The 26,984-nt window shown below is 57.9% G+C and overlaps 1 protein-coding gene across 5 annotated transcripts in view; it reads left to right on the forward strand.

The window, feature by feature from the left end:
• The window catches only part of HSPG2 (heparan sulfate proteoglycan 2), a 111,082-nt gene that overhangs the window by 68,194 nt on the left and 15,904 nt on the right, over positions 1–26,984 (forward strand). For 4 of the 5 annotated variants that reach the window (XM_052635765.1, XM_052635766.1, XM_052635769.1 and 1 more), the window contains 39 exons: positions 48–128; positions 331–561; positions 2,800–2,913; positions 6,854–6,981; positions 7,103–7,189; positions 8,273–8,331; positions 8,522–8,689; positions 8,847–8,957; positions 10,965–11,065; positions 11,157–11,337; positions 12,433–12,558; positions 12,725–12,877; positions 12,961–13,103; positions 13,382–13,517; positions 13,608–13,756; positions 13,980–14,130; positions 14,853–15,022; positions 15,124–15,265; positions 15,703–15,854; positions 16,002–16,137; positions 16,237–16,388; positions 17,336–17,471; positions 17,617–17,768; positions 18,472–18,610; positions 18,705–18,856; positions 19,453–19,588; positions 19,707–19,858; positions 20,053–20,191; positions 20,795–20,946; positions 21,170–21,317; positions 22,400–22,551; positions 23,073–23,214; positions 23,522–23,673; positions 24,064–24,205; positions 24,294–24,434; positions 24,755–24,889; positions 25,116–25,297; positions 26,178–26,373; positions 26,587–26,766. In XM_052635765.1, the coding sequence (XP_052491725.1) occupies positions 48–128; positions 331–561; positions 2,800–2,913; positions 6,854–6,981; positions 7,103–7,189; positions 8,273–8,331; positions 8,522–8,689; positions 8,847–8,957; positions 10,965–11,065; positions 11,157–11,337; positions 12,433–12,558; positions 12,725–12,877; positions 12,961–13,103; positions 13,382–13,517; positions 13,608–13,756; positions 13,980–14,130; positions 14,853–15,022; positions 15,124–15,265; positions 15,703–15,854; positions 16,002–16,137; positions 16,237–16,388; positions 17,336–17,471; positions 17,617–17,768; positions 18,472–18,610; positions 18,705–18,856; positions 19,453–19,588; positions 19,707–19,858; positions 20,053–20,191; positions 20,795–20,946; positions 21,170–21,317; positions 22,400–22,551; positions 23,073–23,214; positions 23,522–23,673; positions 24,064–24,205; positions 24,294–24,434; positions 24,755–24,889; positions 25,116–25,297; positions 26,178–26,373; positions 26,587–26,766 (5,599 nt within the window). The remainder of the gene's footprint in view (positions 1–47; positions 129–330; positions 562–2,799; positions 2,914–6,853; positions 6,982–7,102; positions 7,190–8,272; positions 8,332–8,521; positions 8,690–8,846; positions 8,958–10,964; positions 11,066–11,156; positions 11,338–12,432; positions 12,559–12,724; positions 12,878–12,960; positions 13,104–13,381; positions 13,518–13,607; positions 13,757–13,979; positions 14,131–14,852; positions 15,023–15,123; positions 15,266–15,702; positions 15,855–16,001; positions 16,138–16,236; positions 16,389–17,335; positions 17,472–17,616; positions 17,769–18,471; positions 18,611–18,704; positions 18,857–19,452; positions 19,589–19,706; positions 19,859–20,052; positions 20,192–20,794; positions 20,947–21,169; positions 21,318–22,399; positions 22,552–23,072; positions 23,215–23,521; positions 23,674–24,063; positions 24,206–24,293; positions 24,435–24,754; positions 24,890–25,115; positions 25,298–26,177; positions 26,374–26,586; positions 26,767–26,984) is intronic. The other variant, XM_052635768.1, reaches the window with a different exon arrangement.

Here is a 26,984-nt window from a genome sequence, read left to right on the forward strand (position 1 = left end):
CCCAAGAGCCCTTTGGTTCCCCTCCAATCCTGCTGGTGTCTCCCCAGGGCAACAACATCATGCTGGTAGCCTCCCAGCCAGCGCTGCAGGGCCCAGAGAGGAAGAGCTACGAGGTCGTTTTCCGAGAGGTGAGAGGCACTCGGCCACACCGTGTCTGACCCTCCCCAGCCTGCTTTGGAGCCCGGCTTTGACGCCAGCTTCCCGTGCCTCTTACTCCACCCTGGTCCTCAGCTCACTGTCCTCAGCCAGTGCCTAGGAGGCAGGGGTTGGGGGTGGGGGTGCTGCAGGGCCAAGCCCTCACCTTCATCTGCTGTTGTCCCCCCAACCCAGGAATTCTGGCACCGGCCCGACGGGCAGCCAGCCACCCGTGAGCACCTCCTGATGGCGCTGGCTGACCTGGATGAGCTCCTGGTCCGGGCCACGTTCTCCTCCATGCCGTTGGCAGCCAGCATCAGCGGGGTCAGCCTTGAGGTCGCCCAGCCAGGCCCCTCCGAGGGACCCCGGGCCCTGGAGGTGGAGGAATGCCGCTGCCCCCCGGGCTACGTCGGCTTGTCCTGCCAGGTGAGCGTGGCCCACCCAGCTGCCTCTGCACCAGCACAGCTGGGTCCGCAAGAGGTCAGCTGGGATTTCCACAGCCTGTGAGCACCATGGGACTTCCCAGGTGGCACTAGTGGTAAAGAACCTGCCTGTCAATGCAAGAGAGGCGTGAGAGACCCAGGTTCGATCCCTGGGTCAGGAAGACCTCCTGGAGGAGGACACGGCAACCCACTCCAGTATTCTTGCCTGGAAAACCCCACGGACAGAGGAGCCTGGTGGGCTATGGTCCATAGGGTCTCAGAGTTGAACACGACTGAAGCGACTTAGCACGCACACACGTGATCACCATTGTAACTTTAATATGCTCGGCGACAGGGCATATGTTCTTCCCAACAGCGCTGAGAGAGGTATACTTGTCCCCTTTTAACAGATTATTTTTATAAAATGAGGCTCTGAAAGGTGTGTGACTTACCCAAGGGCATGCAGCTACACTCTGCAGAGTTAAGACCCAGCTCGCCCTCTCAGGGTGCTCCCCAGAGACATGGAGACAAACGGAGACACCCAGAGTTAGCCCAAAGCAGAGCCTGGAGATGCCTCCGAGTGGTGAACAGCGTGGATGGAAGGAGGCTTCTAGGCAGGAGGACAGAATACACTGAAGTGTCAGGAAGGATGTGTGGGGACAGAGCCTGTGATGCAGAAGGGTCACCCCTGGGAAGCTGGGGGGCGCGCTTCTTCAGACCTGGAGTAAGGCTTCCCCAGCAGGGACTACTGCCAAGCTGCAGAGGAACGCTGGGGTTGGGACTGGGCCCCAGGAAAATTCCTCTGCCCACCGTGACTGAGATGGATGGGGCCAGGGGAGAGACAGGGAGCTCGACTGGGAGGGAAGGGCGCTGGGGAGTGGAAGGGAGGACAGACGGTTGGAGGGACTCCAAGAACATCTACAGGGCTCGGCTGGAGACTGAATGCGAGGGCAGGGCCTGCGCTGACTGCTCACCCCTGAATCCGCAGGCACAGAGCAGGCAACTGCTTAACACTGGATGAGTGGGTGTGGAAGCGGGGAAGGGGGATCGCGGGAGGGGAGTGGGGAGCGCTGCGATGCCAGGTGGGCACCAGGGAGGTCAAACAGCCAGCTTCCCCAGCCCAACTGAGGAAGTCCCGGTGAGAAGCCCGTGTCCCTACAGCTTTGTACCTGTGCACGTTTGCTGTGGCCACAGGAACGTTCACATCCAAGGAGATGAGCTTCATGTCCCTTGAAGTTATGAAACAACACTTTTTTTTTGGTGAAGCAACACATTTTGAAGGAGAACTTCCAGAGAAGGCAGAATCCTTGGTGCATATTTTCCGCAGTGAAACAAAACAGATTTATAAACATCCCTTTGAAATGGTCGGGGAGGGAGGGCCTGGAGAGATTTCAAAGAAGCGGCAGCGAATAGAAATGCATTGTTCTCAGAACCGCTGATGACTCACTTAGGATGTGTAAAAGCCTCCTTGGTCACATGGGCGCTGCCTCCTTCACCTGTGGGGCAAATGTAAGCATAGTCATAAAGGTCTTCAAGGGGTCACCCCAACTCCAGGTCTCCTGAGCCCTCCTTTTTCCATGTAGGGGCTGTTTTGCAATAAAGACCCTGCTAGAAGAATTTTTAGGAACTAAGCCCTGGGGCTGGAGAAGGGTTCTGCATTGTTGTCGTTCACTCCCTAAGTTGTGTCCAGCTTTTTGCCACCCCATCGACTGCAGCACACCAGGCTTCCCCGTCCTTCACCATCTCCCGGAGCTTGCTCAGACTCATGTGCATTGAGTCAGTGATGCCATCCAACCATCTCATCCTCTGTCGTCCCCTTCTCCTCCTGCCTTCAATCTTTCCCACGGGGTCTTTTCCAATGAGTCAGTTTTTCGCATCAGGTGGCCAAAGTATTGGAGCTTCAGTTTCAGTACTTCCAATGAACAGTTAGGATTGATTTCCTTTAGGATTAACTGGTTTGATCTCTTGGCTGTCCAAGGGACTCTCAAGAGTCTTCTCCATTAAGGATGAACTACTATTTCAGTCTATCCATGACTGGAGATGCCAGACAGGACAGGGGCGGACACTCCCAGCTCTGGAGAGGAGGGCCCCTGACAGGGGTGCTGGGGCAGGGAGCTGGGCCTGGACTCTGCCCTCCAAGAGCCAATGGGGGCCAAGATGACGGAGGAGAGGAGCGCTGGGTCTACCGGCTGCAGGCGGGGCTGCCTTGGAGATGGAGACCAGCGCTCCCCTCTGCCCCCAGGACTGCGCCCCCGGCTACACGCGCACCGGGAGTGGGCTCTACCTCGGCCACTGTGAGCTGTGTGAATGCAACGGCCACTCAGACCTGTGCCACCCGGAGACCGGGGCCTGCTCGGTAAGATGGACGCAGGGCCAGGGCAAGGGGCCGCTTGGCTGGGGCCGGCCGGGGTATCAGGGCTGGCTGTGGGGTGGGAGGGCTTTGGTGTGTTTAGACAGACGTCCAGGGGCAAAGTCACAGGGCTAATTCTATGGGGCAAAGTGCCTGGGCCAGCAAGTCTAAGGCATTGAGGGGTTGCAGACATGGCGGGGTGGACAGAGCTGTGGATTAGCATCCTTCTTTACACAGAAAGCTTCAGAGGAGTTCCCTGGTGGCCCAGTGGTTAGGACTCCAAACTTCCGCTGCAGTGGGCGTGGGCTCAGTCACTGGGTGGGGAACTGCGATCCTACAAGCCTCAGAAATCAAGAAAACGAGAGAGCATTCAGTTCAGTTCAGTCGCTCAGTCGTGTCTGACTCTTTGCGACCCCATGAATCAAAGCACGCCAGGCCTCCCTGTCCATCACCATCTCCTGGAATTCACTCAGACTCACGTCCATCGAGCCCGTGATGCCATCCAGCCATCTCATCCTCGGTCATCCCCTTCTCCTCCTGCCCCCAATCCCTCCCAGCATCAGAGTCTTTTCCAATGAGTCAACTCTTTGCATGAGGTGGCCAAAGTACTGGAGCTTCAGCTTCAGCATCATTCCTTCCAAAGAAATCCCAGGGTTGATCTCCTTCAGAATGGACTGGTTGGATCTCCTTGCAGTCCAAGGGACTCTCAAGAGTCTTCTCCAACACCACAGTTCAAACGCATCAATTCTTCGGCACTCAGCCTTCTTCACAGTCCAACTCTCACATCCATACACGACTACTGGAAAAACCATAGCCTTGACTAGATGGGCCTTAGTCTCTGCTAAGGTAATGTCTCTGCTTTTGAATATACTATCTAGGTTGGTCATAACTTTTCTTCCAAGGAGTAAGCGTCTTTTAATTTCATGGCTGCAGTCACCATCTGCAGTGATTTTGGAGCCCCCCAAAATAAAGTCTCACACTGTTTCTACTGTTTCCCCATCTATTTCCCATGAAGTGATGGGACCAGATGCCATGATCTTCGTTTTCTGAATGTTGAGCTTTAAGCCAACTTTTTCACTCTCCTCTTTCACTTTCATCAAGAGGCTTTTTAGTTCCTCTTCACTTTCTGCCATAAGGGTGGTGTCATCTGCATATCTGAGATTATTGATATTTCTCCCGGCAATCTTGATTTCAGCTTGTGTTTCTTCCAGTCCAGCGTCTCTCATGATGTACTCTGCATAGAAGTTAAATAAGCAAGGTGACAATATACAGCCTTGACGTACTCCTTTTCCTATTTGGAACCAGTCTGTTGTTCCATGTCCAGTTCTAACTGTTGCTTGCTGACCTGCACACAGATTTCTCAAGAGGCAGGTTAGGTGGTCTGGTATTCCCATCTCTTTCAGAATTTTCCACAGCTTGTTGTGATCCACACAGTCAAAGGCTTTGGCATAGTCAATAAAGCAGAAATAGATATTTTTCTGGAACTCTCTTGCTTTTTCCATGATCCAGCGGATGTTGGCAATTTGATCTCTGGTTCCTCTGCCTTTTCTAAAACCAGCTTGAACATCAGGGAGTTCACGGTTCACGTATTGCTGAAGTCTGGCTTGGAGAATTTTGAGCATTACTTTACTGGCATGTGAGATGAGTGCAATTGTGTGGTAGTTTGAGCATTTTTTGGCATTGCCTTTCTTTGGAATTGGAATGAAAACTGACCTTTTCCAGTCCTGTGGCCACTGCTGAGTTTTCCAAATTTGCTGGCATATTGAATGCAGCACTTTCACAGCATCATCTTTTAGGATTTGAAATAGCTCAACTGGAATTCCATTACCTCCACTAGCTTTGTTCGTAGTGATGCTTTCTAAGGCCCACTTGACTTCACATTCCAAGATGTCTGCCTCGAGATTAGTGATCACATCATCATGATTATCTGGGTCGCGAAGATCTTTTTTGTACAGTTCTTCCATGTATTCTTGCCACCTCTTCTTAATATCTTCTGCTTCTGTTAGGTCCATACCATTTCTGTCCTTTATCGAGCCCATCTTTGTATGAAATGTTCCCTTGATATCTCTAATTTTCTTGAAGAGATCTCTAGTCTCTCCCATTCTGTTGTTTTCCTCTATTTCTTTGCATTGATCGCTGAAGAAGGCTTTCTTATCTCTCCTTGGTATTCTTTGGAACTCTGCATTCAGATGCTTTTATCTTTCCTCTTCTCCTTTGCTTTTTGCCTCTCTTCTTTTCACAGCTATTTGCAAGGCCTCCCCAGACAGCCATTTTGCTTTTTTGCATTTCTTTTCCATGGGGATGGTCTTGATCCCTGTCTCCTATGCAATGTCACGAACCTCCGCCCATAGTTCATCAGGCACTCTATCTATCAGATCTAGGCCCTTAAATCTATTTCTCACTTCCACTGTATAATCATGAGGGATTTGATTTAGATCATACCTGAATGGTCTAGCGGTTTTCCCTACTTTCTTCAATTTGAGTCTGAATTTGGTAATAAGGAGTTCATGATCTGAGCCACAGTCAGCTCCTGGTCTTGTTTTTGTTGACTGTGTAGAGCTTCTCCATCTTTGGCTGCAAAGAATATAATCACTCTGATTTCGGTGTTGACCATCTGTTGATGTCCATGTGTAGAGTCTTCTCTTGTGTTGTTGGAAGAGGGTGTTTGCTATGACCAGTGCATTTCCTTGGCATAACTGTATTAGTCTTTGCCCTGCTTGATTCCACATTCCAAGGCCAAATTTGCCCATTACTCCAGGTGTTTCTTGACTTCCTACTTTTGCATTCCAGTCCCCTATAATGAAAAGGGCATCTTTTTTGGGTGTTAGTTCTAAAAGGTCTTGTAGGTCTTCATAAAACCGTTCAACTTCAGTTTCTTCAGCATTACTGGTTGGGGCATTGACTTGGATAACTCTGATATTGAATGGTTTGCCTTGGAGATGAACAGAGATCACTCTGTCATTTTTGAGACTGCATCCAAGCACTTCATTTCAGACTCTTTTGTTGACCATGATGGCTACTCCATTTCTTCTGAGGGATTCCTGCCCGCAGTAGTAGATATAATGGTCATCTGAGTTAAATTCACCCATTCCAGTCCAGTTTAGTTCGCTGATTCCTATCACCAGTGTGACACATGTTTTCTGTAGAAGAATCAGACTGTAGAGATAACTTAAAAACAAACTTCAGTTCAGTTCAGTTCAGTTCAGTCGCTCAGTCGTTTCTGACTCTTCCCTGAAATCCTACCATCTGGAGGTAATCACTGTCAACATTAGCCTGTGGAGTTCTTTTTTTCTGGGCACATATTTACACAGATTAATATACCTTTCATTTTGCAAATAAGCCCAGGATCACTGTGTTTCATGATCAACTTTTTTTCACTTCTTGACATCTTTCAATATTTCAATATTTTTTATATCTGAACTTTTCAGAGTGGTATATGTATAGCCCTCCAGGATACGTGGTCAAGGACCAGGTGGTTGACAGAACCACCAACTAAATATCAAATGAGGATTATGCTACATTAATTTTTTAAAAAAATAAATCTCTTTGGAGGAAAACATAAAATGCACACACATTTTTAACAATTAAGTGCTTATTTCCAAAACTGCCCCCATACACCCAAGTGGGTACTTTCCTGTGATATTACAGGTATTTAGATAGAAAAAATGTAAGAAATGCAATCAGTATCCTTTTTGATAGCGTTTTGGATGGAATTTCCTTTTTTAATTTTCTCAGTTCTTTTTTTCTTGGTGTGTTTCCAACATTGTGCTTTTAACCCACCGCTGAGATGAATGGAACATCCTGTAGTGAATTCATTGTGCCCCTCCCTGATTATTTCTTTAAGATAAGCTCACGAATGTGGAATTTCCAGATCAAGGGATTACCAGATATGATTTGGGGTAAATTTTTCCAAATAGCAAGTGGCTGACATCCTTGCGCCTTGCAGCAATGCCAGCACAACGCGGCTGGGGAGTTCTGTGAGCAGTGTGCCCCTGGCCACTATGGAGATGCCACGGCCGGAACACCCGAGGACTGCCAGCCCTGCGCCTGCCCGCTGACCAACCCAGAGAACATGTGGGTGCCCTTGCTCAAGGCCCAAGGGAGTGGAGGGCATTGCACTGACTCTTGGGTGAAAGTGGGGGGAACAGGGGAGGGGGTGGGTGTTCCAGGGCCTGAGCTTCGCCTCCTACTGCAGGTTTTCCCGCACCTGTGAAAGCCTGGGAGCTGGAGGGTACCGCTGCACAGCCTGTGAATCTGGCTACACTGGCCAGTACTGTGAGCAGTAAGTTTGCTGTAGGAGGGAGGCAGGGAGCGGGGTGTGGGGTAAACTCCTAGCTGAGAGTCCTGGATGATGTTGCTCAGAAAGGTCCCTACCAGGATCAGGTCCCTCCCCTGCCCAAAACCCTGCCAAGATTCCCCGGTGCCCTTGGGGCCAGCCCAAGCTCCTTAGGTGGTAGCTTTATCACTCATCAGGCTCATCCCACTTCTGACACCTAACTCTGTGCTCTAGCTGGGTGTCCCTTCTTGGCTTCTTCATGTCCAGTTCTTTAGCTGTGCTGTTTTGCTCTTCATGGATCATTCTCCATCCACATACTGACCCCCGCCCCCATCCTGGCTAACTCCTGTTTGGCCTTCAAGGCTCAGCTGTATTCCATTGTTCAGGGCGTTTTTATTGAGACTCTACTGTGTGCCGTGCAGTGCAGAAACGTGTTGGAAACAAAGCGATGAGCAAAACAGATTCAGTCCCAACCCTTATAGAGTCTCCTGACTGTAATGGGAGACAAGATAGTGGGCAATCCTGCAAATAAATAGTTACAAACGGGGATAAGTTCTCTGCTGGCTAAGAGTCTGCTCCAAGGGAATAGAACAGCTCAGGAGTCTCGTCCTCTGGGAAGCATCCTGATTCTCAGGGCTGGACGAGTGCCCCTCTCCCACCATGCCCCTCCAGCCCCCATACATGTCCCTCACTCTCATTTATGTGGTTCCTTAAGAGCAAGGATTTTATCATGTTTGCTGTTGTGCATCCATAACATTGCTTAGCGTGTGTGTGTGTGTGTGTGTGTGTGTGTGTGTGTGTGTGTTAGTCACTCAGTTGTGTCCAACTCTTTGTGACCCCATGGACATAAATGTTGTTGAATGAATATTTCCCTGAATCCAACCTGCTGACCTTTCACCCCCACCCCCACCCCGGCTCCATTTTCTCAGCACAGAGGCTCTGCGCTGGGGCCTTTTTGGTCTCTGAAAATCCTTCCTGAGCTCTGAGCCTCCTCACCCTGTAGTGGGCAGAGAGCTGGCTCCCCAGGTCGGCCAGGATGCACTGGGTTCCCTGAGGCCTGGCACAGCCTGTCCTTGTCCCTCCTTACAGGTGTGCCCCGGGATATGTGGGTAATCCCAATGTGCCAGGGGGGCGGTGCCTGCCGCAGGGTAAGTGGGACTGTGGTCTTGGATCAAAGGTGATGGGCATGGCAGGGGACCCGGGGCATCTGAGAGATACTCGGTCTGGGGAGCAGGGTGGGGGCAGGGTGTGCCAGTCTTTGGGAGGGCAGGGAGATTTGGGACAGTGGTGCCTGCTGGGGGCCTCCCGCCTGAGTGGCCTCCCCTGTCCCTCTCCCAGCAGACCAAGCCCCGCTGGTGGTGCAGGTCCATCCAGCTCGGAGCGTAGTACCCCAAGGCGGCCCCCACTCCCTGCGGTGCCAGGTCAGCGGGAGCCCACCCCACTACTTCTACTGGTCTCGTGAAGATGGGCGGCCCTTGCCCAGCAGCACCCAGCAGCGACATCAAGGTACGCATGGCCCCAGGCCCCTTGGCCACCCCGGTGGACGGGGAGACATAGGCCTGTGCCTACCCTACTGAGATCCTGTAGGGACCCGCACGCAGGACTGGGTCGGCGAAGGGTTGCATCTTCACTGATGAGCCCCCACCCCCCACCTTGCCACCAGGCTCGGAGCTGCACTTCCCCAGCGTCCAGCCCTCGGATGCTGGAGTCTACATTTGCACCTGTCGGAATCTCCATCATGCCAACACCAGCCGGGCAGAGCTGCTGGTCACTGGTGAGTTCCTTGTCCCCTGTCCCCAGCACTGCCTGTCCTGGGCCGGGCTGCACACTGCAGACCCAAGCCGCTGGTGCATTCATCGGCCAGAGGGGGACAGTGGTTTCCTGGCTGAGGACGCTGGCCAGAAAGATGGGAAGAGATGATGGTGTCAAGATGGTAGAACTGATACAGGCAGAACTGGCAGGACTTGATACCGAGAGAGAAGAAAAGTCTAGGAAGATGCCCAAGGGTCTGGATTCCAGCAGCTGGGCACACAGGGTTCCATTTACCAAGATGAGAGAGGCTCCAACAGCAGAGGTTCTTCATTCGAGCTGCCCCCAAAAGCAGAGACTGAGACAGTTTTGTGTGCGTGTAGTTTATTTGGGAAATGAAATGAAACCGAGAAAAGGGCACCCAGGAAAGCACGTGTCGTCACGGAGCACGTTATCACCTAGAGCAGGTGTTGCTGAACACAGCTGGCACAGCACCGGGGAGCTCCAGAGTAAAGCCAGCTCCTTGGAGTCCCACCACCGTGCCCCAGTGCCCACCCACTGCCCCAGGGCCAAGGGAGCTGGGGTATGAGTGCACCAGCTCCCATCAGTCACCGACTGGGGCCTGTTCCAGGAGCACTGAGGCCGCTGCATTCTGTCCCACCCAGTGGGTAGGCACAGTGACCTGAGAAACCCTCCTGCAAAGAAACGCAGCTGCTGCACAATTCAGGCAGGCGGGCACAGAAGTGACCGCGCCAGGGCGTGTGCACGGGACGCCAGGGTGTGTGCACGGGACCCCAGGGTGTGTGCAACCCCTGCCACCAGCAGGTCCCAGGGAACCACGAGTTTGGTTTTAGCCCTGTTAAAAGTTTGAGGTGTTTGGGGAAACACTGAAGTGTGTACATGAGGTGGGCATTCTGGAGCTGCGAATCTGGGGCTCAGGAAAGAGGCCTTGGGCAGAGAAATGAATTTGGGAACTGTGGGTACAGGGGTGGGGCAGGGTGTCACCCAGGACAGAGCCCTGGGGAGCCCCAACTTGAGCTTGTCAGGTAGAGGAGAGAGCAAGTAGGCACAGCCTGCAGACAGGAGGAGGCTGGGGGAGGGGGTGGCTGGAAGTCAGGGGGGAAACGGCTTCCTGGAGAGAGTAGCCCCCTCGCCAGAAGCTCCCAGGAGGTCAGCTCCAAGCAGAGAAATAACCCTGAGTTGATGCTTTGACAGGAGCGGTTTGCAGTGAAGAGAAGGGGGAGAAGCTGGATTGGAGTGGGGCAAAGAATGGATGGGCAGGCAACCAGTGTAAACGACTGCTTCAAGAGTCTTGCCTTTGAACAGAGGGCAAGAAGTAGGGCAGGAGCTCGGCGGGGGTTGGGGGGGCGTGTGTGGGGTCAGGGGGTCATTTTCAGATATGGAAAATTCTAGAATACATTTGTCTGTGGAGTGGGATGATCCCACGGGGAGGGAGCCAGAGAGGGCACGGCTGGGCAAGGGGGTCCTCGGGAGGGGCTCCAGCACTCAGGAAGGGGAGTGGAGGGTGGGCTAGAGGTGGGGAGAAGGCTCGCCCTTCAGGGACAGGGAGGAGAGAGGTGGGGAGATTGGGGATCGTGGAAAATTCCTGACTAGTCATTTCAGTTCTCTCCAGAAGCTGAGTTGAAGCCACGGAAGTGGAAGGAGGACTCTGGAGGGTGGAGAAGTTGGGAGGAGGTGTGAAATGGTTGTTTAGGAGGATAGATACTCATACCAGAGAGAGGAGCCCCGCTGGGGTGAAGTGTGAATTGTTAAGCGCTCATATGTGGTCTGTTGATGAACCGGAGCCAAGGGGAGCTCTGTGGGATGTTCTCTGGCCACAGCCTGATGGGTGCTCGGTGCCCGCGGGGAGAAAGGAGATAATGGGTTTGAGCCAGGAGGAGGGAGGGAGGTGTCAGGGAGTGGAATGGAAGCTAAGCCAGACTGGGGTGATGGAGAGAGAGAGAGGGAAAGTGGACCCAGGACAGGGGCCTGGCCAGCACCCAGCTCCCCGGGGAAACTCCCGCCCCAACAGAGGCTCCCGGCAAACCCATCACGGTCACGGTGGAGGAGCAACGCAGCCAGAGCGTGCGCCCTGGAGCCGACGTCACCTTCATCTGCACAGCCAAGAGCAAGGTGGGCAGGACAGGGAGTGGGCATTGGCGAGGGTCTGTCTCCTGGGGTCTCTGAGCCCCACACCCATCTCCCTGGCCTCCCCTACCTGCAGTCTCCGGCTTATACCCTGGTGTGGACCCGCCTGCATAATGGGAAACTGCCAAGCCGCGCCATGGATTTCAACGGTATCCTGACCATTCGCAACGTACAGCCCAGTGACGCGGGCACATACGTGTGCACCGGCTCCAATATGTTCGCCATGGACCAGGGCACAGCCACGCTGCACGTGCAAGGTACACCGTTCATGCCCGTGCCTGACCCACCCAACCCTGCCCCTTCCTCCACACTCTCCAGGACCAGTGAGTGTCTCTCCATTCAGCTGACAGCTTCTGAACCGGAAGTACGGCAGGTCCTAACCTCAGAAGAAATGGGGTTGGGGTCAGACAAGCAGTGTCTCTGCCCTCCCGCCCTCCGTGTTCTGTAGGGAGACACTGAGTCTGGAAACAGTGGACAAACAACAAAAGCACACCGGTGCTGGGATGTGAGTGGAGTGAAAGGAAAGTGAGGCTTGGGGTGGGCCTGAGGTGAGAGCTCTTCTACATGGGGTCGTCAGGGACAGCACCCTGGAGGAACTGACATCTCAGCTGAGACCTGAAGGGAAGAGAAGGTGTTCAGCCATGCAAGAGCTCACAGCGGAAGCAGCCTGTGCAAGGGCCCTGAGGCAGGAACGTGCTGTTTGAGGGAAGGCGAGGCCAGCGTGGAAGGGTGGGTGAGGAACCTGAAGATATGGGCAGAGATGAGTGCACTCAGTGAGACACAGCAGGGGATTCAGATGTTTTTGTTCTGAAAGCCACGAACAGGCCATCAGTGGGCAAGTAACAAGATCCCATTGACATTTTTTATTTTTATTTTTTGGCCGCGTGTGCAGCTTGTGGGATCTTAGTTCCCTGACCGGGAATCGAACCCACACCCTCAGCAGTGAAAGGGAAGACTCCTAACCACTGGATCGCCAAGGAAGTTCCCCCCACCCCCACCGCCGATGACATTTATGTTTTTTAACATTTTTTTGAAGTCTTTATTGAATTTGTTACAATACTGCTTCTGTTTTATGTTTGGGTGTTGGTTTTTTTGGGCCAAGAGGCATGTGGGGATCTTAGTTCCTCGACCAGGGATCGAACCCACAGCCTCAGCATTGAAAGTGCAGAGTCCTAACCCCCGCACCACCAGGGAAATCTCTCCCACTGACTGACAATTTAGAGACTCCCTCTGCCTGCTCTGTGGATAAATGGCCATGAAGGGCTGGAGTGGAAGCAAAGGGAGCAGTGAGGAGGCTGTCGGTGTGGGTCCCGCCCCTCCCTGACCCCACACGCTGTCTCCTCACTCCTCAGCCTCGGCCACACCGTCCGCCCCCGTGGTCTCCATCCACCCGCCGCAGCTCACAGTGCAGCCAGGCCAGATGGCCGAGTTCCGCTGCAGTGCCACGGGGCACCCCACGCCCAGCCTTGAGTGGACAGGTGAGGCCGTGGCGGGTACAACTGTCCCAGCCTGGCTCTCCTGGATGTTGGGGGGTGCCAGGGGGCGGGACGCTAGGAGGTGGACCTCAACCTCTCGGCGCACGGCGTGGGGGGGGCCCAGCAATGCCCATCCCAGCGGGTACTGACCCCGCCTCCCCGCTGTCAGGGGGCCCTGGTGGCCAGCTCCCTCAGAAAGCCCAGGTACATCGTGGCATCCTGCGCCTGCCAGCCGTTGAGGCCTCGGATCAAGGCCAGTACCTGTGCCGCGCGCACAGCAGCGCCGGGCAGCACGTGGCCAGGGCCGTGCTCCACGTGCACGGTGAGAGGACCGGGCTGAGCGCGGAGGGTGGGGGGTGGCCCTGGCGGCCCTGGGGAGGTGCTCTCACAGAGCTCTGTCTTCAGGGGGCAGCGGGCCCAGGATCCAGGTGAGCCCAGAGAGGACCCAGGTACACGAAGGCCGCACCGTCAGGCTGTACTGCAGGGCTGCGGGGGTGCCTAGTGCCACCATCACCTGGAGGAAGGAAGGGGGCAGCCTCCCCCCACAGGTGAGGGTACCTGCCCGGCCAGCTCAGCCGAGTCCCAGCACCTGCCCTCTGCCCCTCCCCTCTCCTCCTCCAGTTCCCTCCAGTTCCTAGAGGGTGCCCTGCTCAGAATTCCCGCTCTGGGCATCCTGGCAGGGGGGCAGCTGTCAGCCTTCTGCTTTGCTGTCTGGGTGCCCACCTGGGGCCCCAATCCTGGCTCTGAGCTGGCCTGTACGCCTCTGCCTGCCCTCCCTCGCCAGCCCATGCCAGGCTGCCTTTGACCCCTTCTCCCTGTATGGCAGGCCCGCGCAGAGCGCACAGACATTGCCACACTTCTTATCCCTGCCATCACGGCCGCCGACGCCGGCTTCTACCTCTGTGTGGCCACCAGCCCCGCGGGCACCGCCCAGGCCCGGATTCAAGTGGTCGTCCTTCCAGGTGCGGGGCCTCCAGAGGCTTGGAGGAGTCGGGAGCCGGGGCTCCCCCGAGGTTGCCTCAATCCCCCACCAACCCTGCCTCCCATCTTAGGTGCCACCACCCCACCGGTCAGGATTGAGTCCTCTTCACCTTCTGTGACCGAAGGACAGACCCTGGACCTCAACTGCGTGGTGGCAGGGCTGGCCCACAGCCAGATCACATGGTACAAGCGAGGGGGCAGCCTGCCTCCCCACGCCCAGGTATGAGGGTCCCTGAGCCCTGTGGCGGGAGCCCCCGGGGAGTGGTCCATCATGCCCCCAGAGGCTCTCTGCATGAGCAGGGCCCGCCCTTATTCCCCTCTCTCTGCAGCCCCCTTTGTGGGGCAATCCCGGGCGGAGCCAGGTGCAGAGGGCGTGGCGACCAGAGCCCCGGGTTTGCAAGGATGGGAGCATCCTCGCAAACCTCTGTCCTTACCTGGCCCAGGTGCACGGCTCCCGGCTGCGTCTGCCCCAGGTTTCACCAGCCGATTCTGGAGAATATGTGTGCCGAGTGGAGAACGGTTCAGGCCCCAAGGAGGCCTCCATCATCGTCTCTGTCCTCCACAGCCGCCATCCGGGCCCCGGCTACACCCCAGGTGAGGAGCGGAGGGGCTGGGCGAGGGCTGAGCCCTCCGGCCTCCCTCGTGTTCCCGAGGATGGCGCCCGGGGGTCTCTTCGGTGCTATCCAGACAGGGAGAGGCGCTCCCGGCAGGCTCCGATCCCCTCCTTCCCCGCGGGGAGAGATGAGGGGTCTGAGGGTGGAGACAGGTTGACCTGACTTGCAGAGGCCCCCATGGGGAGGGTGCCACTTCCGGAATTCGGCAGTAGGCAGCAGAGTCAGGGCTGAGCTCGGAGCTGGGAGTCAGGCTGGCCTGGGTTCGAGTCTCGGCAGTCCTGGTTCAGCCAGCCTTGGACTGATTGCTGTGCCTCTGGGGGCCTCGGGCTCCTCGTGTGAAATGGGGACAGCACCCCCTAGCACACTGCGAGTGCACAGCACGCACTCTGAAGAAAGGGCTGGGGAGTGATCGCCGGCAGCCTGTGGCCCGCCCCACCCGGGGTGCTAAAGGACTCTGGTTCCCTGAGAGCCAGAGCAGCTCGTCACGGGCCAAGGTCTAGGTGGGCAGGCAGATGGGACTGGAACGGTAGGTTGAAGGTCAGAGAGGGGAAAGAAGGGTCCAGCTGGCCCTGCCAGTGTGGTCCCAGCCCCCAGGCCTCAATCCATCCTCCTGAGCTCAGGCCTGGTCAGACCCCACGGCTACAGGGTAGGGAAGGGGGAGCTCAGGAGCCCTGGCCACTGACCAGCTCCTCTGCGCCCCAGCTCCCGGTGGAGCCCCAGCTCCAGGCGGTACCCAGCCCATCCGCATCGAGCCCTCCTCCTCTCATGTGGCTGAAGGGCAGACGCTGGATCTGAACTGCGTGGTCCCCGGGCAGGCCCACGCCCAGGTCACGTGGTACAAACGTGGTGGCAGCCTCCCCGCCCGGCACCAGGTAAAGCAGCCCACTGCCCCCCGCCGGCCCAGGGCCAGCCTGCAGGAGGGGCTGGACGGAGCGGCTCCAGCCCCCTCCTGACCCTCCCTGGTTGTGTTCAGACCCACGGCTCGCTGCTGCGACTGCACCAGGTGTCCCCAGCCGACTCGGGAGAGTACGTGTGTCGTGTGGTCCTGGGCTCTGGGCCCCTTGAGACTTCAGTCCTGGTCTCCATCGAGGCCTCCGATGCCGGCACCATCCCCGGTGAGTGGATAGTCAGTAACAGGCTGGCAGGGGCCCGAGGGCCTTCCCAAGGGGTCGTGACTTCTGTTGCTGATGTGGAGATCGGGGCTGGGAGGCCCACGCTGGGGCTGGCCACGGGGCCCGGCCCAGGCGGCCTCCGTATTCCTGAATAACCCGCCATCTTCGCATCACTGTTCCATCTGGCCCATTCACATGCATCCCCACCCCTGCCTCTCTCCCAGCCTCAGTTATCCTCATCTCTCCCTCCCTCCCTCTTCCTCACGCCCCTCTGTAAGCTTGGGTTCTTGCCCTAGCCCCCTCCCCAAGGCTGCTTTGCTGAGGACCTCAAGCCCAGGAGGCCTCTAACTCTAAACCCACCAGGCCGAGCCAGCTCCAGGGTGGACGGTTCTTGCTGTCTCTCCTGGGAGGCATCTACGACCTGCCCCCTCTCCCCACAGCCCCGGGACCCGTCCCGCCCGTCAGGATCGAGTCCTCGTCCCCCACGGTGGCCGAGGGGCAGACTCTGGACCTAAACTGCGTGGTGGCGGGCCAGGCCCACGCCCCGGTCACGTGGTACAAACGTGGGGGCACCCTCCCGGCCCGGCACCAGGTACCCGGGAGCAGAAAGGTGGGAGGGGGCCAGCCAGGGCTACGCAGCAGAGGGTGCGGAGGGAACTGAGCTCAGAGGAACAGGGTATGGGACGCCCCCCGGGCTCTGGGAAGCCCCTCACTCACACCCCTGCCCGCATCTGTCCAGGTGCGTGGCTCCCGCTTGTACGTCTTCCAGGCCTCCCCGGCAGACGCAGGCGAGTATGTCTGCAGGGCCAGCAACGGCGTGGAGGCCTCCATCACAGTCACGGTCACCAAGACCCAGGGCGCCAGCTTCGCCTACCGTGAGTGGGGCCAGCCGGCCTGGGCTTGGAGGGAAAAGAGGGAAAGGCCAGGGCCGCTCCAGAGGCCTGGACTAACCGAGTGACCGTCTGCTCCCCCAGCTCCTGGTGGCACCCAGCCCATCCGCATCGAGCCCTCTTCCTCCCGTGTGGCCGAAGGGCAGACCCTGGATCTAAACTGCGTGGTCCCTGGGCAGGCCCACGCCCAGGTCACGTGGCATAAGCGTGGGGGCAGCCTGCCTGCCCGGCACCAGGTACAGGACTGGAGGATGGACAGGCCGAGGAGGGGATGGGAGGGAGGCCCCTGGGGAGTGGAGGTCAGGGGTGGGAGAGCAGGAGGCTCCTCTGGGACAGAGAGGCCCTGGACCCCTCTGCACAGGTGTGTGATGCAATGCTCAGAACCCATATGCTCTGACCGGTCAGCCCAAGTGTGAGTGTGACTGCCGCTTTCCCCACCTAGTCGTTTGGGCAAATCACTTAATCTCTCTGTAGCATATTTTCAGCATCTGTAAAACGGTAATGATCGTACCAACCTTACAGAGGTATCTTAAGAATGAAGTGAACTAATTTGCATGCAAAGTGCTCAAAGTTCTGGCTCACTGAAAGTTCTACGAGCTGTTATTAGTGTAATGTCATTAGCTGTTAGTATTGATATATTTTATAGAATTTAGGATGCCGCTGATTGTAAGATGCACTGTAATTTTATGTACCTCTGAGGTTAAAAAAAAAAAAGAAGAAAACCCTGCCATTTGTAATTGTAATTCGCTATTAGATGCATATTGATTTCAGAGGCATTTTAAAGTGTCTAGGGAATTCCCTGGCGGTCCAGTGGTTGGGACTCTGTGTTTTCACTGCCAACGGCCTGGTTTCAGTCCTGGTTGGAGAGCTAGGATTCCATAGGCCACACGGTGAAACCCAAAAATAAAAATAAAGCGAAAGTAATATGCACGTTACCAGCTCCATCCTACTTTTTTAATTTTAAATGTGTCCAAAAGTTGATGGAGTGTGCTGCTAGTGTTTGCTCAGTTCCCCATGGCTTCTGCTGACCACACCTGGTCCTGGGATGAGGCAGCCACTTCTCCACCTCTGAGCAGAATGGAGTTAAACGTCAGTTCTCAGGCTCAGAGTGAGGCAGGGCTGCAGGTGATCAGTGCGAGGATCCCAAGAGGGCCTCCTCTGACCCCACCTCCATTCTGGCCAGACCCACGGCTCCCTCCTGAGACTGTACCAGGTGTCTCCGGCCGACTCAGGCGAGTACGTGTGCCGGGTGGTGGTCGGTTCAGTGCCCCTGGAGTCCTCTGTCCTGGTCAGGATTGAGCCTGCAGACTCTGTGCCTGGTGAGTGGTGTGGGGGTTCCGGGGGGTAGGCTCCCCACTCCAGCAAAGGCAGGACCCCAGAGACCAGCAGACCCTACCTCCACTCACACCCTCCCCTCCCCGCCTCCTCCCAGCTGGGGATTCACTCTCTGCCCTCTGTCCCCAGTGCTGGGGGTCACCCCCCCGGTCCGGATCGAGTCATCCTCCTCACACGTGGCTGAAGGACAGACCCTGGATCTGAACTGCCTGGTTTCTGGGCAGCCCCACGCCCAGGTCACGTGGCACAAGCGTGGGGGCAGCCTTCCCTCCCAGCACCAGGTAGGAGGCGGGGAGCTAAGTGGGGAGGGGGGCCTGAAGGACCCTTGAGACTGAGGAGGTTTGAGTTCAGATATTGCTCTGCCATCTCGCCTGGCCAGTCCTTTGACTTCCCCGAGCCTTAGTGTCCTCATCTGTCAAATGGGCTCACACTGCCTAGCTCACCTGCTCCATAGTGAAAGTGAAAGTGAAAGTTGCTCAGTTGTGTCCGACTCTTTGCGACCCCATGGACTTTACAGTCCATGGACTTCTCCAGACCAGAATACTAGAGTGGGGAGCCTTTCCCTTCTCCAGGGGATCTTCCCAACCCAGGGATCGAACCCAGGTCTCCCACACTGCAGGCGGATTCTTTACCAGCTGAGCCACAAGGGAAGCCCAAGAATGCTGGAGTGGGTAGGCTATCCCTTCTCCAGCGGATCTTCCCAACCCAGGAATCGAACCGGGGTCTCCTGCACTGCAGGCGATTCTTTACCAACTCAACCCTTAGGGAATCCACCTGCTCCGTCGGAGATCCACAAATGCTGATCCTCTACTTCCTCCCACTAGACCCAGTCCCAAAACCCCGTCAAAGGTGTTGAAGGGTCCTGGATGCTGGTTCTCCCCAGAAGAGCTTCCCTCAGGCTCTGTCAGGCTGGGTGGGGAGGCCGGGGAAGGGAGGCTGAACCGTGAGCCCCAAGTGCAGCTCTGAACCCACCCGGCCTCCCAGGTGCATGGCTCCAGGCTGCGGCTGCCCCAGATGACGCCAGCGGACTCTGGGGAGTACGTGTGCCGCGTGGTCAGCGGCTCAGGCACCCAGGAAGCCTCAGTCCTCGTCACTATCCAGCAGCGCCGTGGCCCCATCCGCTGTGAGTGTCTCAGGGTCACTGCAAACAGGCTGGGAGGGGCCGCTCCACCCTCGCTGGCTCCCACACCCTGACTCTCCTCTCTCCCCACTCTCAGACCAGAATGTGGTGTACCCCGTCCGCATTGAGTCCTCCTCTGAATCCCTGGCCAACGGGCGCACCCTGGACCTCAACTGCCTGGTGGCCAGCCAAGCCCCCCATACCATCACCTGGTACAAGCGTGGAGGCAGCCTCCCAAGCCGGCACCAGGTATGGAGCCAGCGAAGGGGGAGGGTCCATGCCGGGGGGTGTGGCCGGCTCCCACGGGAACCGGGAGGAGCTCCGCAGAGCCCCCTCTGTGCTCATTCAGTCATTCAACATACAGTGAGCGTTCTTGCTGGAGGGGCCCTGGCCAGTGCTGGGGACACAGAGAGGAGTCCCACTGGCCTGCATGAGTCTGTACAGAACATTCTGTGATTCGCTTACTTCTGGCCCTTCCCCGAGAACCTGCTCCAGGCCGCGTCCCACTTCCGCCACTGAGAATTCTAAGGGGACGAGACCAGGCATGCCCTCGGGTAGCTCAAAGACTAAAAGGGGAAGGCAGGTGTGCCACGTGACAGCCCTGTAGGGGGAGTCCCCACAGAGGGCCTCGGCGGGCTTGCTGGAGGGGTGACGGCCGAGAAATAGTGCAAAGGCTGGAGGCACCATGCACCCAGCCCAGAAGCTCAGAAAGGCCATTGACGGAGTTCAGGAGACCAGGGTGGGGGCAGGCCCCGCCCCGTCCCAAAGCAAGGCAGCGAGGCTGCCAGAGTCTGGGAGAGGTGGAGGGGCCGCGCCCCAACCCACTGATATCTGCTCCGCCTTAGATCGTGGGCTCCAGGCTTCGGATCCCCCAGGTGACACCCGCAGACTCGGGTGAGTACGTGTGTCATGTCAGTAACGGTGCTGGCTCCCAGGAGACCTCGCTCATCGTCACCATCCAGGGCGGTGACTCCTCCCACGGTGAGCACTGCCGAGGGCAGGGGGTCAGGCGAGCGGGTGCCAGGGGAGGCGGTGAGGTCCTGGCACTGGTCACTGCCGTCTGACCCCGGCTGTGTGGCCCATTCCTCTCCGTCCCCAGTGCCCAGTGTCTCCCCGCCAATCAGGATCGAGTCCTCGTCCCCCACGGTGGTCGAAGGGCAGACCCTGGATCTGAACTGCGTGGTCGCTGGGCAGCCCCAGGCCACCATCACGTGGTACAAGCGTGGGGGCAGCCTTCCCGCTCGACACCAGGTACGGAGTGGAGCCCGGCCGTGGGGTGGGCAGCTCGAGGACCGCCGCCAGGACAAGCGGCCCGAAGTGTTAGCTGCTGGTCCTTCCTCCTGCTGGGGCAAGACAGAGGGTGGCCTCAGCCAGTCTGATGGAGGAGGCCTGAGCCAGCCGGTGACCCCTCAGCCCCTCAACCCCCTCCATCTCTGCACCTCCAGGCCCACGGCTCCCGCCTAAGGCTGCACCAGATGTCCGTGGCAGATTCGGGCGAGTATGTGTGCCGGGCCAACAACAACATCGATGCCCTGGAGGCCTCCATTGTGGTCTCAGTCTCCCCCGGCACTGGTGGCCCCTCTGGTGAGTCCCGTGAGCGACCCAGGAAGGGGGTGGGAGATGCTGGTACCCATATTTCCTGGGGAGGAAGGGCTCTGTAGTCAGGGTGCCCAGACAAGGTGGAGGGCCAGGACGAGGGCTCCCCAGAAAGAAGCCTGGGTTCACATCCTGCCAGCACCACTGAGGACCTTGAGGGAGAGACTCCCCTCTCGGCTTCAGGACCCTCGTCAGTGAAGCAGGGATATGGGTCATTTCCACCTCAGAGATCTGTCCCGTACAGTGGCCACTAGCCACGCTTGGCCTTCATGTTTCAATAACCAAGTGCACAGGAGTTGCACTGGCTGGCAGCTGCTACTACATCAGTGGGTCTAGTGCGTGGTAAACACTCCCATCACTGCAGGAAGTCGGTGAATTCTGTGAGGCTGACATGAGTTAATAATGCACAGAAAGCGCTTAGAACAGTGCCTGGCATCCTGTAAGTGCGTAATAAGTGTCAGCTAGCGTTCCTGCCTGGGGGGCAAGTGTTAGCTAGCGTTCCTCCCTGGGGGGCAGTGGCAGTTTCTGCAGTTGAGGCTCCCAAACACGACTTAGGACCAAAGCCCCGGCTCTCTGTCTCTGCCCCCCCAGGCCCCGGCGGGACCATGCCCATCAGGATCGAGTCGTCGTCTTCCCACGTGGCTGAAGGGCAGACCCTGGATCTGAACTGCGTGGTCCCTGGCCAGGCCCACGCACAGGTCACGTGGCACAGGCGTGGAGGCAGCCTCCCGGCTCACCACCAGGTGGGGGCGTGAGTGGGGTCAGGACCTAGTAGGAGGGCTGCTGGACGTGGGCACCCTGGCTTGGGGCCTGTCCCTCACACCCTGCCTGGGAAGGAGACCTGGGAGCCCCCCGTGGGACGCGGGGCCTGCCTGGGTCAGAGGCTGAACCCTGGGCCCCAGCCTCCAAGGGCTGATCCTCCACGTCACCTCACTTCTGCTTCTCTCCCGCGTCGTGGCCCCTCAGACCCATGGCTCACGGCTGCGGCTGCACCGGGTGTCCCCGGCCGACTCAGGCGAGTATGTGTGTCGCGTGGCCCTCGGCTCTGGGCCCCTGGAGGCCTCCGTCCTGGTCACCATTGAAGCTTCCGGCTCTGGCACCGTTGTCGTCCCTGGTAAGGATCCCTGCGGTGGGGCTGGGAGGCTGGAGGAGGGAGGAGAGGAGGGGACCAAGGTCAGGAGCGAGAGCGAACGGGTTTTGTCCCCAGGGGGCTGAGAACACGGAGCTAAGAGTCTGGCTCGTGTGGCTCGAGCCCCCAGCACTCTGTCCACACTCTGCAGTGTTGCACGAGGGACTCCTGTGTGTCCCTTTCCGCATCCGTCAAGTAGGGCTGGTAGAGCCCTTGCGACAATGACACGCGTTCCTTAAAAGGCTGCAACTTGCACCTCTGGGGTCAGAGAGGGTGGTTTTAAGTGGCACCCTGATAAAAATCTTTTATATCGATGGTGGTGTACTAGACAAAAAACAGCAACACGTCAGACCTGTCATAATTGCACAGAAATCATTGCCTATAATGGGGCTGTGTATTTAAGGGTCATCTTCAGTGACTCACTTAAAGAGGAAAATGGAAAGGAATTAACCACACAGGCAGCATGTGGCTGTAAGAGGATTCATGATAATAGTGCCCCAGCTGCTAAGTGATGACCATGATACACGCTTATTAGGTGGTGGGCCCTGGTATGTTTGCACATAGGAACTCATTCCACCCTCACAGTAAACATTTGAGGTTGGTATGATGGCTCTCTCTGTTTTGCAGATGGGGAAACTGCCTCATGGAAAGGCTTTTTTTGTTTTTTTTTTTTTGTTTGTTCGTCTAGGTTTTTTTAATAGCTTTCCAAAGGTTCCACAGCTGACAAGTGGCAGGGCTGGGTCTTGGACTCAGGCAGTGTGGGCCTAGAGTCTGAGTTCTTAGCCACATAGTATGCAAGTCCGGGAAGCATTAGTGATCCGTGTGGAGGGCCCCGGCCCTGAGCCCCAGCTGCCAGTGATGATGTGAGCTCAGGAGATGCTGGGCCATCGTCTAGAGAATGAGGCGCCTCTGTGCCCCTGGCTAACCCAGCTGCTCCAGGCCTCAGGGGAACGGGAAGGGGGGCAATCAGGACTGTCGTCTGCATAGCCTCTGAACACCTGGGCACCCAGGGGCAGGGGCTGAGGGTGCACAGAGCCCCAGCTCACTGACTTCTTCCTGTGAGCCAGCCCCGGGCGGAGCCCCACCCATCCGCATCGAGACCTCCTCTTCCCACGTGGCCGAAGGGCAGACCCTGGATCTGAAATGCGTGGTGCCTGGCCAGGCCCATGCCCAGGTCACCTGGCACAGGCGTGGAGGCAGCCTCCCTGCTCGGCACCAGGTATGGAGTCTGGAGAAAGCAGGGTGCAGGCATCCCCTCCCTGCTCTGTCCCCTGCCCAGGAGGGAAGGTGGCCCCTGTGCATTCAAGGCTTCAGGAGTCAGGGGGTCAAGGGCAAGCTGAACATGGTTGGGCTAAACCCTTCATATCAAGGGCTGCCCAGAACCTTGGCATGAATTAGGAAAGGACACCTTTTGGACTTCCCCAGCGGTTAAGACTCCAATGCAGGGGGAATGGGCTCAATCCCTGGCTGGGGAACTAAGATCCAACATGCTGCAGAGTACGGCCAAATTTTAAAAAACAAAAACAAAGAAACAGAAAAGGACACTCTTACTCAAGACACTGCTTTCTCCTGCCAGGAAAAATGTAATAGTAGACATCCTCTGCAGCGTCTAATGTCAGCAGGGGTCGCCTTTGGCAGGAGACCGCCTCCGCAGTGGCCCGTGGCAGTTCTGCGGGATGGGTGTCAGGGATGGGCCACCAGCACCGCCCCCGCCAAGTTCACTCTCCCCACCCTGGCCAGGTCCACGGCCCGCTGCTGAGGCTGAACCACGTGTCCCCCGCCGACTCTGGCGAATACTCCTGCCAAGTGTCCAGCAGCTCAGGCACCCTGGAGGCTTCCGTCCTGGTCAACATCGAGGCTTCCAGCCCAAGTCCCATTCCTGGTGAGTGACAGGAGCTGCGGGTGGTGCTGGGGCGCAGGCTTGGGGCCCCTTCCTGGCCTTGTTCCTCCTGCTTTAGCCCTTGGATCCAGGAAGGTCCCCAGCCACTGGGGACCAAGGTCTCACGTGGCACCCCGGCCCCCAGGGGACCGAGACTCTTATTAAGTCAGCGGCCCTCAGCCATGCCAGCTGCTCTGAAGCAAGCGCACCTCCAAGGAGCACCAGCTGGCGCCCACTGCCCCCTGCCTTCGGCATCTGCCTGCACTCCCAGAGCCTCAGCTTTCTCACCCACCACCCATTGTGTCCACAGCCCCAGGACTCGCCCAGCCCATCCACATCGAGGCCTCCTCCTCCCACGTGACTGAGGGGCAGACCCTCGATCTGAACTGTGTGGTCCCTGGGCAGGCCCACGCCCAGGTCACGTGGCACAAGCGCGGGGGCAGCCTGCCCGCGCGGCACCAGGTACGGGGGCCCTGGATGGGGAGGAATCCAGAGCGGGCCAGGTTGGACCTGCGGTTACCTTCTGCCTCCCCGACCTTCTCCGTACAAACCCCGGCCTGCCTGGGGACCGCAGGGGATCAAATACTTTCGTGCAAGGAGTTGTCACCAGCCGGACAGTCAAGAGACCTGGGTTCTTCTCCTGGCTCTGCTGCTGAATCATCTCCTAAGCCAGTTTCCCCCTCTACAAAGGGGATATGTTGGGCTTTTAGGCATCTGTGAACCACCCTCAGCTGGAGCTCTGAGCTCCTGAGACCCAAGGGAGAACTCTTTACACGCTGGCACGGCTGGGCTCGGGGGCTTGCCCTGTTCCGAGTGCTTTGGCATGATGGCCACCCCCCGTCGTTTCGACAGACCCACGGCTCCCGGCTACGGCTCCACCACGTCTCCCAGACTGACTCTGGAGAATATGTGTGCCGCGTGGTTGGCGGCTCAGGGTCTGAGCAGGAAGCCTCCTTCACCATCACTGTTCCACCCAGTGCAGGGTCCTCCTACCGTGAGTGAGGCAAACGCCACAGCCCAGTGGAGGCGGGGAGACCCTGGAACCCACACAGCCCTGCCCAGCCCAGCCCTCTGCCCCCCAGGTCTTAGGAGCCCTGTGATCTCCATCGACCCGCCCAGCAGCATCGTGCAGCAGGGCCAAGATGCCAGCTTCAAGTGCCTCATCCATGACGGGGCAGCCCCCATCAGCCTTGAGTGGAAGACTCGGAACCAGGAGCTGGAAGGTGAGCCGGACCGGGTGCAGGGGGGTGCTGAAGATGGGTATGAATGCACGGTGACCACCACTGGAGGCTGGGTGGAGGTGACCCTGGCACCAAACTCACTGTGTGACCCTGGGTAAAGCCCTTCACCCTGGGATCTGGGTGTCCCGATGTGGATGGGGACAGGACCGGACCCAGAAGTGTCTCCATCTTCATCGGCCATCTGTGACCTCGTGAGCTGGATACACCCAGACCGGAGGGGTCGGGGCACGGGTGCTGGTGAGCCTCCTGGCAGCTCCCAGGCAGGAGGACACCCTCACTGACCGTACCCTCCCTGATGCCAGACAACGTCCGCATCAGCCCCAATGGCTCCATCATCACCATCGTGGGCGCCCGGCCCAGCAACCACGGGGCCTACCGCTGCGTGGCCTCCAATGCCTACGGCGTGGCCCAGAGTGTCGTGAACCTCAGTGTGCACGGTGAGGGCCTTTGACCCCACGGGCTCTGCCTTCCCGTTTCCAGCCCCGATTCCCGCCTCTGCCCCTCGCCTCTCTCTTGGGCGTTCTCCCTCTCTGAGTCTCAGTCCCTACGTGGGTTCAGTGGGGAGACCAGTGCCCACTGGCAGCTGCTGACAAGGGGGCTGTGACAGGGCACGTGGCCAGCAGGGCCCCACGTGTGCATCAGCCGTGTCGCTCCTCTGGACAGGGCCCCCTACGGTGTCTGTGCTCCCCGAGGGCCCTGTGCGGGTGAAGCTGGGAAAGGACGTCACCCTGGAGTGTGTCAGTGCCGGCGAGCCCCGCTCTTCTGCTCGCTGGACCCGGATCGGTGCCCCCACCCACTTGGAGCAGCGGGCGCATGGGCTTCTGGACAGCCACACGGTGCTGCAGGTGAGGCCAGGGAGGTCTCATCTCTGGATCTGAGGCCCAGTCAGAGCCCATCCTTGAGCATATACTTGGAGGAGAGAGTGGTGGGTCACCAGACGGGTGATGAATTGATGGAGAAGGGGAGGGTTAGGCAGATGATGGGTAGATTGGAAGACAGTCAGGAAGGAAGAAGGAAAGTGGAGAAAAGAGAAGGAGGAAAGAACGGATTGAAGGATGGGTGGTGGGGTGGGTCGATGGATGGATAGATGGGTGGGTAGATGGATGGATGGATGGATGGATGGATGGATGGATGGATGAGTGGGTGGGTAAGTAGGTGGATGGATGAGTGGGTAGATGGGTGGGTGGGTGGGTAGGTAGATGGGTGGATGGATGGATGGGTGGGTGAGTAGATGGATGGGTGGGTGGGTGAGTAGATGGATGGGTGGGTGAGTGGGTGGATGGGTGGGTGGGTGGGTGGGTGGATGAGTGGGTAGATGGATGGGTGGGTTGGTAGGTAGATGGGTGGATGGGTAGGTAGATGGGTGGATGGATGGATGGGTGGGTGAGTAGATGGATGGGTGGGTGGGTAGGTGGATGGATGAGTGGGTAGATGGGTGGGTGGGTGGGTAGGTAGATGGGTGGATGAGTGGGTAGATGGATGGGAGGGTAGATGGGTGGATGGTATATGGATGGATGAACAGAGAGGTGGGGTGACTGGATGGACAAGTAAATGCGTGGACTGGTGGGACATCCTGAGTGTGAGCCCTCAATTAGCCAGTCAAATAGAAAAGCTAAAAACAGACGAACAAGTAGAGGAAAGAGTTTAAAACCAAGCCAAAGCTAGGGGCTGCCGCCAAGGTCCCCCCCTCACGGCCTCCCTAACCAAGACCCTTGCTTCTTCCAGATTTCATCAGCTAAACCGTCAGATGCGGGCACCTATGTCTGCCTAGCTCAGAATGCACTGGGCACGGCGCAGAAGCGAGTGGAAGTGATTGTAGACACTGGTGCCGTGGCCCCAGGGGCCCCCCAGGTCCAGGTGGAAGAAGTCGAGCTGACTGTGGAAGCCGGACACACAGCCACCCTGCGCTGCTCAGCCACAGGTGCGGACGGACGCAGGCCCGGAATTTAGACATCTTTGGAGACTCGAAGACGGTGTCATGCCCAGGGAGGGGGCAGTCACCCAGCGATGGCTGAGGGCCCACTTAGTGGCCCCCATGAAGGAGCGAGCTCTCCCAGGTCCCTTCCTGACCACGCCGCCCCCCAGCCAGTCCTGGGGGACAGCCTGTACCAACCTCTGCCGCTCCACTCCGCAGGCAGCCCCAAGCCCACAATCCACTGGTCCAAGCTGCGCTCCCCGCTGCCCTGGCAGCACCGGCTGGAAGGCGACACACTCATCATCCCGCGGGTGGCCCAGCAGGACTCAGGCCAGTACATCTGCAATGCCTCCAGCCCGGCCGGGCACGCAGAAGCCACCGTCGTCCTGCACGTAGAGAGTAAGGCCCTGGCCCGCCCTCCCCAGGCTGCCTTCTCTGCACCGCATGGAGGCCCAAGCGCCCCCACCACCCCCAGCCAGGCTCCACATCCATCCCGGACGGAACCCCGGGAGCCCCATCTGGAGGGTCGGCAGGCCCCTCGGGCCCCGGGAGCCTGCCCACCCCTAACACGCACATGCCCGCCTGGGACTTGGCCCTCCATCATCCCAGTCCTCGGG

This window comes from Budorcas taxicolor, chromosome 2 (assembly GCF_023091745.1).
Source record: "Budorcas taxicolor isolate Tak-1 chromosome 2, Takin1.1, whole genome shotgun sequence".
NCBI classification, from domain to species: Eukaryota; Metazoa; Chordata; class Mammalia; order Artiodactyla; family Bovidae; genus Budorcas; species Budorcas taxicolor.